We start from the raw sequence: 12,254 nt of genomic DNA, 5'->3' as shown, positions 1-12,254 counted from the left end.
AGGAACAGGGGCAGGGAGACCAGGGAGGGGACAGCTGTAGAGACACAGAGGTGGGGGAGGAGTTAGCAGGGCTCGGCCACTGGAGGGGTTGACAGGTGGGGTGCGGGAGATGTGAAATAAGATTAGGGATCGAGGAGTGGATTTGGGGAGGGGGCAGAGATCTTGGGGTGATGCTGAACTTGAGGAACCCACGGGGTGCCTGGAGACACTGAAAGACTCAAGAGAGCAAAGCGGTGGAGGGGAGGGCATTAATGACGGCAGACATGTGGAAGGGAGGGGCCGTGGGTGGGGGGCTGGGCCACGCTGGCTGGGACGCATGGGGTTTGGATGCCTGCTGGTGACTCCGGCTACACACACACACACACACACACACACACAGAGTCCTCACAAAGCACGGATGTTGCTCCAGCCTCACGCCAGCCCCCAGGTTGAGAGGACCCCGGGCAGCGCCTCTCCTGGGTCAGCCCTCAGTGCCCCTGGCACAGGCAGGTACGAGGCGGCAGGGGTGCAGAAGGGCAGAGCTGAGGCCGCCCAGCCCACGCAGGGTGGGAGCTGCGGGACCTCTGAATCTGTCCCTCCCCCAGAGCTGGGTTAAACTTTACCCGAGGAAGTGACTACGAAGCCCTCTTCGTCACCTGGTCACAGTGACCCCAGCCTGAGTGACTTCAGCCTCCTCTTTCCCCACTTCCCCAATCCAGCTTCTCCCAGAGGTCCAGGGGCAGCTGTGTCTCTGGGGAGGTGCTGGTGGCTTCAAGGTCACACCTCATAGACTTAGGTCCCAGCCAGAGCCACCCTGAGTGACGGCACCCAGAGACCCCCCAGGCTGAATCTGCATGGCGGGCACTGCTGCCATGCCCTGGGCAGCCTCTGTGAGGTGGGCGCCTCCAGGCAGGCTCCATGGCTTTTTCTGAACTCCTGGACCGAGTGGGCAGCCGGGGCCGGTTCCAGGTTCTCCAGATGGTGGCCCTGGTGGTCCCCATCACGTGGCTCGCCCCTCAGAATGTACTGGAGAACTTCTCAGCCGCCGCGCCCAGCCACCGCTGCTGGGTGCCCCTCCTGGACAACAGCACGGCCCAGGCCAGTGTCCCCAGGGCCCTGGACCCCCAGGCCCTCCTGGCTGTTTCCATCCCACCAGGCCCCAGCCGTGGGCCCCACCAGTGTCGCCGCTTCCGCCACCCACAGTGGCAGCTCTTGGACCCCAACGCCACGGCCACCAACTGGAGCGAGGCCGACACGGAGCCGTGTGTGGACAGCTGGGTCTGCGACCGCAGCGCCTTCACCTCCACCATTGTGACCAAGGCAGGGGCCTCCCCTCAGACCCTCCCCAAGTCCTGACACCCTAGAGGCCAAAGTTACAGATCACAGTTGGCTGGATTCAAAATTGCCCAGTCCTGAGGGATGGCAGGGGGAGTCCCACCACCGTTGGCCTCCACATTCACAGGCAGCTTCCAGTTCCTCCTTGGCCGCATCGTCCTACCAGGGTTGATGGCAGGAATGAGCTTGCAGGAGCCTCAGGGGCACTCCGCAAAGAGTCACTGGGTTCCCAGAGGCAACCTCCAGCGGATGTGGGAGACAGGAGAGGCGCCCACCCAGCAAGCAGGAAGGGGACTCTATGAAACAGAGGGAAGCGGCCTCTGAAAGCCGGGAGAAGGTGCCAGCGTGGGTGGCTGCTGTAGAAGGGCCTGGCAAGGCGGCGGATGAGCCCAGAGAGGGCCTGACCCCGGACCTGGGGCAACAGGGAGCTAAGGAGGGGCTTAGGCAAGGGGTGATGACCCCCAAGGTCACCGGGCCGGACACCCAGCCCTAGCTCCCTGGGCCTTCCCATCTAGCACCCTCACCGGCCCCTTTCCCGCCTCCTGAGCTCAGATCCCCGGCCCCCTCCTCTCCCACCAGTGGGACCTGGTGTGTGACGCTCAGGCCCTGAGGCCCATGGCGCAGTCCATCTACCTGGCCGGGAACCCAGTGGGAGCGGCTGTGTGCAGCCAAGTCTCTGACAGGTGAGGTGCCTGGTCCCCTCGCTGCCGCTGTGCCCCAAGACCCCGGGCCCTGACTGGCCCTGAGCTGGCGGGTCTGGGGAGAAAACTCCATTTGATGTGGGTCTTTCTCCTGAGACCCTCCAGCTGTGCTGCTGAGCAAGCTCAGTCCCTCTCTGGGCCTCGGCCTCATGGACTCCCCTCTGGGGCCATGAAAGGTCATTGTTCTCATCAAACATTCACTGCTAAAGCCTGCTCAGCCACAGGTTGCTGCTTGGCTGACCAGCTGCTGCTTGGCTGCCGCTGCTGACGGGGAGCTCACCCCCTGCCCAGTGCCTCAGGGGCCGCTTCCTGTGCTCACAAGCCCTCTCTGTGGATGCAGAATGTGGGTCTGGACCCGGGAGTTGCTCAGTGGGCAAGCAGAGGGCGGGCTCCAGCGGTCCAGACCCCCACGGCCAGCGCCGTGGCACCCCGTGGACCCGGCCACCCTCCCCGCGTGCATGCCACAGGTTTGGGCGCCGGCGGGTGCTGACCTGGATCCACCTTCAGGTGGCCGTGACAGCCACGGCGGCTGCCTTCACTCCCACCTTCTCCATGTACTGCCTCTTCCGCTTCCTGGCGGCCTTCACCGTGGTGGGCACCACGCTGAACACCTTCATTCTCCGTAGGTCCCCGACCCTGGCTGGGCAGGGGAGGCTACTGCGGGCTCCCAGGCCGACCCACTTGGTCTTGCAGTGGCAGAGTGGACGTCAGCACAAGCCCACGTCTTGGTGGTGACTCTGAACTCCCTGGGCTACACCTTCGGCCGGGTCCTCCTGGCTGCGGTGGCCTATGGCGTGCTGCAGCAGCTGGCTGTCTCCGTTCCCTGCTTCCTCTGCTTTGTGTACTCCTGGTGGGTGCCGCCCAGCTCCCTCCCTGCAGGAGATCCACCCTCCACCCTGGGCGAAGAGGCCTGGGATGCAGAAAGCCAGAGGGGAGCCACAGGAGCCTGGCATGGCCCCAGCTCCCCACACCCCCCACACCCCGACGCAGGGCCTCTCCTTCCCCTGCTCCTCCCAGGCGTCTCCTCCCCCTCCCTGCCCATCACCTCTCAGCCTGTCCCCTCCCCTGTCCTTGCCTGCCTTGGCATGTGTGCCTCCGGGCACGTATTCTGAGCCCCTCCTTTGTGCCAGGCCTGGCAGCACTAGGCCAGGTCGGGGCGGATGGGATGCAAAGCTACAACACACACACACACACACCACACACAGCACTCTGAGAACACAGTCACTCCTCAGAGCAGGAGGCAATCACATCTCATGCAGCAGCTCTGAGCAGAGGTACCTCTACCCGGCCGGCGGCCTTAGGGGTTGGCAGACTGGCCCCCATATCATGAGAGTGAAGGGCAGAGGTCAGTGAGGTGGACTCCAGGGCCCGGTGCTGATGCTGGCCCGCTTGCCCTGGCAGACAGGCCCACGCAGGGGCTATGGGCACACATGCGTTTGTGACTCCACTACTTCATCACTCCAACAAATGGCCACTGAGTACCAGCACAGTCGGGGCCCTGGCTGTGCCCGGGGAGACAGCAATGAGCAGGAGAGAAATCCCATACATCAGAGTATCACAGACCACTCAGTTTAGGGGGCCCATCTGAGGAGGGGACCCCATGGCCGCTCAGTTCCCACCAGCTTCTCTGCTTCTCTTCCAACCCAATTTCTCGTCGTGAGACACGTCTGCACATGCCAACCTACGCCAATGACCCCGCCACCCTTGCCCGGCCACCTGTCGCTCGGGCCCTGCAGCCCATGAAAGGGCACCGCTGTCCTCTCCCAGGACCGCCCCTGTGCCCATGGCTCTCCTTCTCCAAACGCTGCAGGCCCCCACCCCGCCCCGGCCTGCCTCTCCACGGCCTCCAGCCACCTGGGTGACGTCCCCATCTCTACTGTCTCAGCATCACAAACGTGGCATCTCCTTAGACCCGCTCCTCCCCGGGGCCTCCCCAGCGTTGACACCAGCCCCCACCCACAGGTACTGGAGTCAGAGTCGCCCTGACACCTCCCTCTCCTTCACGGCTCCCGCACACCTAGTCCAGCAGGTCACGGGGTCTTGTCAACTCTACCTCTGATGTGCGCTTTAATCCCTCTCTCTGGTTCTGCAAACCCCCAAGGACCTCAGGGCCCCACCTGCTGCGGGGGGAGCGTGTCTGGCTGGGGCACCTGTGTCCAGCGGCAGGAGCCCGTGCGGGGTGGTGGGCACGGAAAGGGGTCCGAAGCCTGGATGGTGCAGGGGGTCTGGGCTTGATGTTGAGGGGCTGGGAGACAAACTAGTGTTATGGGTTGGGTCCTGCCACAGGGAGGGGGCGCTGGGAGGCGTGGGGCTGACTGGCACCCAGGAGGTGGTGACTGTTGCCTGGCATGGGCGAATGGGCCAAAAGTGAGGCAAGGGCCGTGGGCTGGTCGCCTGCAGGGGGCGCTAGAGGCGACAGGCGCTGGTGACTAATGGTGCAGGTGGAGGGGGTCTGAGCCCCACCATGGGTGTGAGGATGTTTGCAGGAAGGGGCTCCAGGGGAGGGGCCAGCTCAGGCAGGAAGGAGTGGCCATGGGGTGAAAGGCGGGCAGGAGGGCCCTGTGACGTTCAGGAAGGCTGGACAGTGGGGCCCCTGGTGGGCCTGCAGGACGGCGGTCCTGGAGCCATCAGGGGCGTGTTCACTGCACACAGGCCCTCCCAGCCCTGGCTCCCAGGTGAGGCCGGGGGAAGGGCCTCGGGGTCAGGAGGGAGGCAGGAAGGAAGGACAGGGACCCCCAACCCCAGCCCAAGAGAAGGAGGAGGCAGAAAGGACCTGGCCCCCGCAGCCAGCGCCCTTTGCTGCTTGCCAACCCCCCTGCCCCCCGACTTCAGCCACCCTGAGCCTGGGGCAGCCAGTGAGGCCACTCCTTTGGCAGAAGGGGCAGAGAGGCTCGTGCAGGCCAGGCCCTGGGGGGCACAGGCAGAGACCTCCTGCTCTCCTCCCTCTCTCCAACCCCAGGTGGCTGGCAGAGTCGGCACGATGGCTCCTTATTACGGGCAGGCTGGAGCGGGGCCTGCGGGAGCTACAGAAGGTGGCCACCATCAGCGGGAAGAGGGCAGTGGGGGACGCGCTGACCGTCGAGGTGAGGCGAGGCTGGGCCTTCCCCCAGGGCTCAACCCTCAGACCCTCTCCTGTCCCTGAACAGGGTCCCTGGCAGACGGACGGAGGGCCCCAGGCCCCCAGGATGGGGGTCGTAGGGAGGAGGGCCAGGCCATTGACCGCATGCTGACAACCCTCCCCACCCTCCATCCAGGTCTTGCGCTCAGCCAAGCAGGAAGAGCTGAGTGTGAGCCAGACTCCTGGCAGCCTGGTCGCTCTGCTCCACACTCCTGGACTGGGCCTCCGGACCTGTGTCTTCATCCTGTGCGGGTAGATGCCCCTCTAGTGTGCGCTTAACGACCCCCACCCCACCCGGCCCCAACCTCCGCCTCTGGCTGACCCTTGGGCCACCAGCAGCCAGGGAGCCTGGAGTCAGAGCTCTGCTGGCATCCACTGGCTGTGCTGACTCTTCTACTGGCCCCACTGGCTGAGAGGGCCTCTAAGACCAGGCCTGCAGCACCGACTCCCTCCATCAGGCTCCCACAGGAAACTGCCCAGGGCCAGGAGGACTCAGGCCGGGAGAGGTCAACAGGAGAGATTAGCAAGGAGGATACATAGCAAAGTTGCTGGGAGAACCACAGAGCCCAACAGACAGAGGAGGCAGTTGGAGAACTCAGCGGCAGAAAGGCACATCTACCCTGGGGCTTCCCAGGTGGCGCTAGTGGTAAAGAACCCCCCTGCCAATGCAGGAGACGTAAGAGACCCAGGTTCTATCCCTGGGTCGGGAAGATTCCCCAGAGGAGGGCATGGCAACCCACTCCAGTATTCTTGCCTAGCGAATCCCATGGACAGAGGATCCTGGTGGGCTAAGTCCATAGGATCACAAGAGTCAGACACGACTGATGAAGCTTAGCATGCACGCACGAACCCTAGTTTGGAAGAACCAGAGAGGAGGGAAAGGGGTTATCAGAGACCAGGAGGCAGGACCACAGAGAAAGGGGCTGGTCAGTGGAAGCTGGAGCCATGGAGAGGACGCAGCCACTGGCAACAAGGTGCCCGGAGAGGGAGCAACACTTCAGCTTTGCCCTAGTCCTGCCTCCAGTCTCTCCCCAGTGCCTCCCATTGGCCAAAGCTCAGGAGACGCGGCACTGGCAAGGGAACCTGGGAAATGTAGTCCATAGCGACCACCCCACCAATGGGTACAGAGCCAGCAGGGGAGGCTGGAAGCAGGTCGGAGAGCAAAGCAGCTGCCCCATCCCCAGCCTGAATTCACCTGCGCACCCCCACCCTCAAGTTTGCCCTTGGTTTCACCTTCTATGGCCTGATCCTGGACCTGCAGGCCCTAGGCAGCAACATCTTCCTGCTCCAAGCCCTTATTGTGGTCGCGGACATCCCCCCTAAGGTCGGCACCCTGCTGCTGCTGGGCCACCTGGGCCGCCGGCCCACACAGGCTGTGATCCTGGTGCTGGCGGGGCTCTGCATCCTGGCCAACGCGATGGTGCCCCGCGGTGAGCAGGCGGGCCTGGATGCACGTGGCTGCAGCCAGAGGTTCCCTACCTGCGAGAGCTTAGGCCACGAAAAGAGACCTCTTTTTCCCCCATCAAGAGGGCACTGGACTAGAGTAGGGCCCACTTAGGAAGGAGGCTGCTGGGCCGTCTGGACGAGATGGTGGCGGTCCACACTGGACAGCATCATGAAAAATTGTGGAGACAGAATAATAACTGTGATAGATTGCTGGGACTGGGGGGGAGGCGTGTTGGGAAGGGCAGAGAAATGGAGGGGGTGGAGGAGGACTCCCAGGGTCTGGATCTGGGAGTCTGGGTGGGAGCAGACTGGGCGGGGGGTGGTGGGGCAGGGAATGTCGTCACTTAGGACACAGTGCATGTGTGAGGTCTGGGGACACCCAGGTGGAGGTGACAAGCAGACATTTGGAAGATCATGGGGAAAGCCTGGGACCCCCGCCAACAAGCCTGCCAACCCCATTTCTATCCACAGGGATGGGGGCCCTATGCTCAGCCCTCGCCGTGTTGGGGCTCGGGGAGTGGGGGTTGCCTTCACCTGCTTCGCCATCTACACTGCCGAGGTCTTCCCCACTGTGCTCAGGTGAGGCCCACAGAAGCGGGACTTCCGGGCTGGGAGGGTGCTGTGGGCGTGGCCTCCCCTGGGGCCCTGTGCCAGATGGCCACCCAAGCAGGAGCCATCCTGGGGCCTCTAGTCCGGCTGCTGCGCATCTATGGCGACTCCCTGCCCCTGCTGGTGTGCGGGGTGGTACCCGTGCGGAGCGGCCTGGCTGCGCTGCTGGTGCTGCCCGAAACCCAGAACCTGACGCTGCCCAACACCATCCAGTGAGTGGACGCATCCCCGACCATTCCCTCCGCCCTCCCTGGAGCCCCAGAACAGGGCAGGCCTGGCCACCCACCCCCATTGCCAGACAAAGGGAGAAGCAGAGGCCCAGAGAGGGACAGGACTGGCCTGGAGTCACACAGCGCCTCTTTGGGAGACTAGAGACCCAGGGCTCAGTCTCCCAGCTGACAGTGTGGACTTGGTCCCCTGCCCTTCATTCCGCCATTTGAGACCTGAGTGGCCCACCTACCCCCAGCTCCACCTTGAGACAGGTCAAGGGGGCAGCATTTTGTGAGGTGGAGAGCTGAGGGTGTGGTAGTGGTACTGGACATTCTCATGGGCCCCAGACTCTACTCCTAAAGCCCCGAGATGCCTATCGGGGGCGTCACTCCCCATCCATCCCCCATCACGTGCCCAAGAGCAGGGCAGCCGTATCTCCCGAGTCCTCAGGACAGACACAGGTCAGGAGTAGTAACTTGCACCCACGAGACACAACCCCTCCGTGTCTTTCCTGAACAGAGTGGTACAGAAGGCAACACGCTTCCAGGGACGCCCTGTCCTGAAATCCACAGGGTTTTGGGCCTCCTGGGAAGCCTGCGATGGGATGACTTCTCGGCAGAAGGACAGCAATGGCCTTCCTTTCCAGAGGGCCTGGGGGCTGCCCCTCCAGCTGAGCCTGGCCTTGCACTGTCTAAGGAGCCGCCTCCAACACAGAAAGGGCAAAGGATGGTGTGACTGGCAGGAGTCTGCCCGGTACACCGTCACCTGCCCCTCCCTCAAGGCCGCAGAGAGGAGCAGAGCCCGCAGTCAACCACGTGCTTCCTCACCGCTCACTGCCCCTGAGCTGGGAGGCTGACCGCCAGCCCCTCACAACCTCGCCAGCTTTTCACTGCACCCCAGGGGCTCTGCAAGAGCAACAGTGAAGTCTCATATCCTCAGCTTCATCAGAAAGATGGCTCCAGTCCCTCCCATGCCCTCCCAACTCCAGCCACCCGGCCATGTCTTCTGTCTGGATAGCCTCTGCCACCTTCTCTCCCTGACAACAACCCCCGCCTCCTCCGAGACCCAGGGCCCAACACAGGGCTTTAGTGAAATTCTCACATGGCTGTGACCACACACCTGTCCCCTAGCCTACCAGCCTGTGAGTTCCCAGAGGGTGGGGTGTCTCCATGTCCCCAGCTCCCCTAGAGCAGAGGGGCAGTGGTGCGAGGGAGATGAGAGAGCGAATAAAGGAACGAACAACTGCCCCTCTCCGGCTCTGTGATGTGCCCCAGGGTCTGCCTGGAAGGGGAAGTGGGGACTCCTTGCTGGGGCCACCCTTTCCCGGGCCAGCTTTCCTACCCTGAGTGCCAGCCAGGGGCTGCATTTTCCAGCCTCTGTTGTGGACCAGGCACCAACCAGGCTGGACGCCTCAAGGCATCATCTCGTTGCATCTTTTCCTGAAGCCTTTGAGGCAGATGTGGCCCCATTTACGTGCGGGAAAACCAAGGCTCACAGAAACTGACTGCCGTGACACCGAGCTAAACGGGGGCAGCGTCAGCAGTCGAGCCAGGTCCGAAGGTCTCCGGAGCCAGCTCTGGCCACTACCCTCCAGCCTGCGCTCAGGCCTCACAATCCCGGCGCTCGGTGAAGCTTCTGGAGGGCACAGACACCATCTGAGAACCATCCAGAACCCCTGCACTGGCACCACTTACAGGGAAACCAGGGACAAGGGCTCAGATGGAAAGGGATGACCCCTGAGCTCTCATGGCCCAGCTCACACACACGTGGGTGCCCAGCAGGCCTCAAGCAGCCATGCCATCTGCTGAGCCTCCCCTGACCTGAGCTCAGGTGCTCTCTGGTCTGCCTGTGTCTCTGCTTCCAGGTGCCTCAGCAGAGCGCCACACACCTCTACACACACACATCAGTGGTGTGTACACACGCACACGTGGGCACACACATGAGAAGGCTATCGGGAGATCAGGAAGCAGCTCCCTGGCCCCAGGAGATGGGCTCACTCCCTGGCTTGGTCTTCTCTGCCTGGGCCTCTGGGAGGTCCTGACCTTTAGCTATCTGCCTCCAGTGAAGACCCCAGGACAAAGGGGATGGGGCGGGGATCGCATTGGTAAAGATACCCAAAGATGAGGCTGTGCCCCCTGCCCTGGACTTTCTGTCTTGTCCACCTGCTGCCCAACTGAGCCCCCGCTGCCTTACTTCCCCTTGCTTAGCATTCCTTAGGGCCCCAGGGTGGCCAGAGGCTTCCAGAAGGCAGACCCCAGGGCTGGTGGAAGATGACTCCTCGTCTCCCCGAGGGTGTCTTCCAGCTCAGCAAGTGCTCAGAGCCGTCTGTCTGCCCATATTCAGAAGGGCCTTGCGCCTGGTCCTTCCAGGTGGTCTCAGCCTGCCAGGACCCAGGGGGGCCCACCTAGTGCCCACATGGCACTCCTCACTTAACTCGTGTGTGCATGTTCAGCCACTTCAGTTGTGCCCAACTCTTTGCAATCCCATGACCTGTAGTCCACCAGGCTCCTCTGTCTATGGGATTCTCCAGGCAAGAATACTGGAGTGGGTTGCCATTTCCTCCTCCAGGGGAGCTTCCTGACCCGGGGATCAAACCCATGTCTCTTACATCTCCTGCATTGGCAGGCAGGGTCTTTACCACTAGCACCACTTGGGAAGCCTCACTTAGCAGGACCCGGACGCTGGGAGGCCCAGGGCCCTGGCCCTCTGGGGCAGTGAGGGAGAAAGTGTCATCACCATGGTGGAGTGAGTGCCCTGCCAAGGGCAAAGGGGCCTCCCTCAGCAGCAACCACAGGCCTGCAATCAGTTGGGCTCTGCCACCCAAGCAGCAGGCCTTCACCTGGGATGCACCCTCCCTCTTGATATCCATCACAGGGAGCTTCTGGCCCAGCAGCTGCTAGGCACCCTGCAGGGCACCCCTGCCAGGCACCCCTTCAGTCTCCTTCCCCCACTCCCCCCATCATAGCAGTAGAAGCCCCAGGCAGCGGGGACAGGAAAATGCCTCAAGACCCACTTTGGCGATTCTCCTGCCTCCAGCCAGGCTTGCAGCTCACCCGGGAGGTGTGTGAGGAGGGGCAGCGCCGGCCACACAGGCTCCACATCCACTGCCAGGAGGGCCTCGTGCCCAAAAAGCCCCCGCGCTGGCTGAGCTTGCGTTCCCACACCTGGGGGCCTGCCTGGCCAGTGCAGGTCTTCACAGTCAAAGGTGTCAGCCAGGCTTCACTGTAAGCTTCTTCCCCAACCCCGTCCTTTGTTCTCCCCTCCCACCCCCTAGAATCTCCTGACACATCCCTGCAAGTATCAGTGTCCAGGAGCAGGGTACGCAGAATTTCACCCATCCCCATGCTGTTCAGACTCTCCTGGGGGTCACTGCCAGCCCAGCCAGACACCAGGAGCCCAGGTCAGGCCCAGGCGGTAAGTTCAACATCAGATGCACAGGATGAAGGGGTTAAGACCAAGGGGACTGTCTCTTACAGACAAGCACACTGAGTGAGTGGCAGAGGCCAGGAGTCTTTCCTCACTACTGAGTCCTTGGGTGGCAGGGCTCTTAGCTGCCTCACACAGAGAGCAAAACACAATCGCACAGCCACACGGCAATGAGTCAAAAGGGAGTCCATCTTCCAAGTCCTGCACTGTCCTTCTTTCTGATCCCCTACTCCGATAGACTGTTCGAGGCCACTCTAGAAATTTCTGGAGTAAGGATGTTCCCTTCTTGACACCAAGGAATGCCTGCCTCCTGTGTTTGTTTTCTTTGGCTAGTGGTGATGGGGGCAGGAGAACCCGAGATAAGTCTCTACTCCTTGGACAGGGAGAGCAGCAGCAGAAGACCCTGGGGTGAGGCCATCACCAGCACAGGGACAAGACATCCTGACAAGGCTGCCCCGCATCTGGCCTCGCACAGGCTCCCGCAGAGGGTGACAGCTGACCTCAGTGAGTCTGCCCTCCAAGACTGTGAGCAGTAGGAGACAAGCGAGGCCCAACCCTCCTTCCTGGTGACTGGTTCAGGAGAGAGGTCAAGTCCATGGAAATCCACCCCCTGGGGCGGCTGGGGGAGGACTCACTCTCCCACCCTGTTAGGACTCGGGGTGGACGGAGGACTCTCAAGGGCCACTGGGACACACCCCATGAGGGGAAGGGTCCCATCACAAAAGCATCATCGCAGAATGGAGGGATGCGGGGGGAGATGAGGTGGATCTGGATGGGGTTCCGGTGGGCATTGAGCCCAAGGACGCTGGGAGGTGTCCAGGCCTAAACAAGGACCAGTCTTATGAAACTGTTGCAAGAATGCGCTGGCCGGGGGTGGAAGTTCAGGAAGCACAATAGGGCGATGAAGGAGGGCGATAAAGTAGGGCGATGAAGGCTGACGATGAGCCAAGAGCTCGAGAAGGCAGAGCCTGGAGCAGCGGGGTGGGGGGCAAGACCCACCAAGCAGAAGGCAGAGGAGACCTGAGTGATAGAATGTGGCTGAGTCCTGTCTCCAAAAGCCTGGTGCTCCAGCGTGGCCCCCTGGCAGATGCAGACTCACCCACACTCCCGAGGATGCAGGAGTACAACCGAGGATGCACGGGCCCTCATGTACAACCTCCACCTTGAGAGTCTCGGCTTCTTTCGACCAAGTGGATGAACAAATACAGACCCATCTGCGCATGTCTGGGACCCTGGGGACCTTTCGTGTCCCCATGAAGAAGCAAACAGCTGGTCTGAGGTGTATGGACCCTTCTCCCACCTGCAGCCCCAGGGGCTACCCACTGTCAGCCAGTGGGGGGCAAGGTCCAAACTCCAGAGATGTAAAAGGGGCAGAGACCCCGGAGTTAGGCGGAACTGGGGGAAAATTTGGACTCAGATACTGACCCACC

At 62.3% G+C, this 12,254-nt stretch overlaps 1 protein-coding gene across 1 annotated transcript; it reads left to right on the top strand.

Annotated features, from left to right (window-relative positions):
* Positions 1-284: 284 nt before the first annotated feature.
* On the top strand, positions 285-12,022 carry SLC22A12 (solute carrier family 22 member 12). The gene is given in 15 exon segments (XM_086384099.1): positions 285-1,299; positions 1,894-1,997; positions 2,483-2,637; positions 2,709-2,865; positions 4,975-5,098; positions 5,270-5,385; positions 6,325-6,563; positions 7,051-7,089; positions 7,092-7,195; positions 7,234-7,400; positions 7,655-7,694; positions 7,746-7,859; positions 9,263-9,307; positions 10,435-10,622; positions 11,944-12,022. Coding segments are annotated over 15 exon segments (2,073 nt in total). The 5' UTR covers positions 285-897.
* The last annotated feature ends 232 nt before the right edge of the window (positions 12,023-12,254 follow it).

This window comes from Bos grunniens, chromosome 29, assembly GCF_055505025.1.
Source record: "Bos grunniens cultivar Pamir isolate PY7600 chromosome 29, Bosgru_T2T1.0, whole genome shotgun sequence".
In the NCBI taxonomy this organism is placed as follows: domain Eukaryota; kingdom Metazoa; phylum Chordata; class Mammalia; order Artiodactyla; family Bovidae; genus Bos; species Bos grunniens.
This window is presented reverse-complemented; position numbering and strand designations above follow the sequence as displayed.